The sequence below is a fragment of the Nicotiana attenuata genome, unplaced genomic scaffold (assembly GCF_001879085.1).
Source record: "Nicotiana attenuata strain UT unplaced genomic scaffold, NIATTr2, whole genome shotgun sequence".
In the NCBI taxonomy this organism is placed as follows: domain Eukaryota; kingdom Viridiplantae; phylum Streptophyta; class Magnoliopsida; order Solanales; family Solanaceae; genus Nicotiana; species Nicotiana attenuata.
In genome coordinates this window covers 70,655-71,954 of record NW_017672984.1, presented here as the reverse complement: position 1 = coordinate 71,954, position 1,300 = coordinate 70,655, and the positions used below count along the sequence as shown (strand labels likewise).

Here is a 1,300-nt window from a genome sequence, read left to right as displayed (position 1 = left end):
CCCTTCTTAAATGTATCTAGCTAAATCTTCTACTTTATTTTGGATTACTTAAGCATTTAACTAATATTTGTGATTCTCAATTAGGAGTACCTCACTAATTCAAATAGAGGTGACTTCGAAATACCAATAGAGATTATATGATGAATGACAATACTCATTACACAGTTTTTTTCACATAAGGAGAAAAAGGCTTACAACAAGTAAATAGACTTCGATATTATGAAGTACAAGAAGTCCATAATCAAGCGTAAGCACGCCCCTAAACAACCTTGTGCTAGGAAATACTAAGAGGAACTTATTTGACGCTACTTAATTCCACCAAATACACAACCATAGCAACAAAGGAAACGAGAAGTTACCACACACTAGAATTTTATTTTTTTTGTTGCTAAACCATGCATTTGCCATTTTATTGAAAACATAAAGTAGAACATTACAAGGAGGGACAGTTGCCGTGCCCGTGGATTCCACACACTAGAATTTAACCTTAAAGGAGAAACCCATAGCTAGGTTTTATTATATATATAAAAGCAACGAAATGAAATCCAAAACTCAAATCAAAATATGTGTAAGTAGATCAAGCACACTGGAAGCCAGATGGAACCTTTTTTCCACAAACATTAAGAAGAAGGCTTAGAGAAAGAGGGACATTAAGGTTAATCCCAAGAATGTTGGCTTTAATAGCAGTGCATAGGCAAATAGCAGCATCAAGGTCAGCAACACCTTGAATGAGAGTGCAACAAGGTTTTTTTGAAGGATTACCAATCACAAGTCCAAGCAAATTGCCCAAAACATTAGCACAAACACCTAATTTTAGAGTATCAATTGAGCACTTGCCTTTGGATGGGCTAGGACTTGGTTTTGGCTTCGGCTTTGGTTTTGGTTTAGGACTAGGGCAAGTGCCACATGCACTCACGAGGGAGAAAAAGAGAAGGTTGACAAGAATAAAGAGAGCAAGAGAAGTAATTTTCTTAGAAGCCATTTCTAAGAGTCTAAAATTTCTTATAATGAGTGATATAGCTACTAACTTTAGTAGTTATAAGTAGATTTTTGCTTTGTTTGATATTACAAAGATTATAGAAGGTGGGTTTATATAGGATGCAAGAGTATGAATTAGAGTAAAGAGAAATATTAAAGAAATTAAGTTTTAGAAACCATGTGTCCCCAATGTTTTAGCTGGCAGCACAAGCAAATTAGATATTTACTCAAAATATCTTGAATGCATTATTAGCCACATAAGGTGTTGCAATTTGCCATGTTCTTGCCAATGTCTACATCTATGGATAAAACATAGAAGATG

General features: G+C 34.8%; 1 protein-coding gene across 1 annotated transcript; it reads right to left on the bottom strand.

The window, feature by feature from the left end:
* Window positions 1-138: 138 nt before the first annotated feature.
* LOC109215093 (lipid transfer protein EARLI 1-like) lies at window positions 139-1,092 on the bottom strand. Its single transcript, XM_019379112.1, has one exon. The coding sequence runs from the start codon at window positions 980-982 to the stop codon at window positions 578-580; it is 405 nt and encodes a 134-aa protein (XP_019234657.1). The 5' UTR covers window positions 983-1,092; the 3' UTR covers window positions 139-577.
* Between the last annotated feature and the right edge of the window lie 208 nt (window positions 1,093-1,300).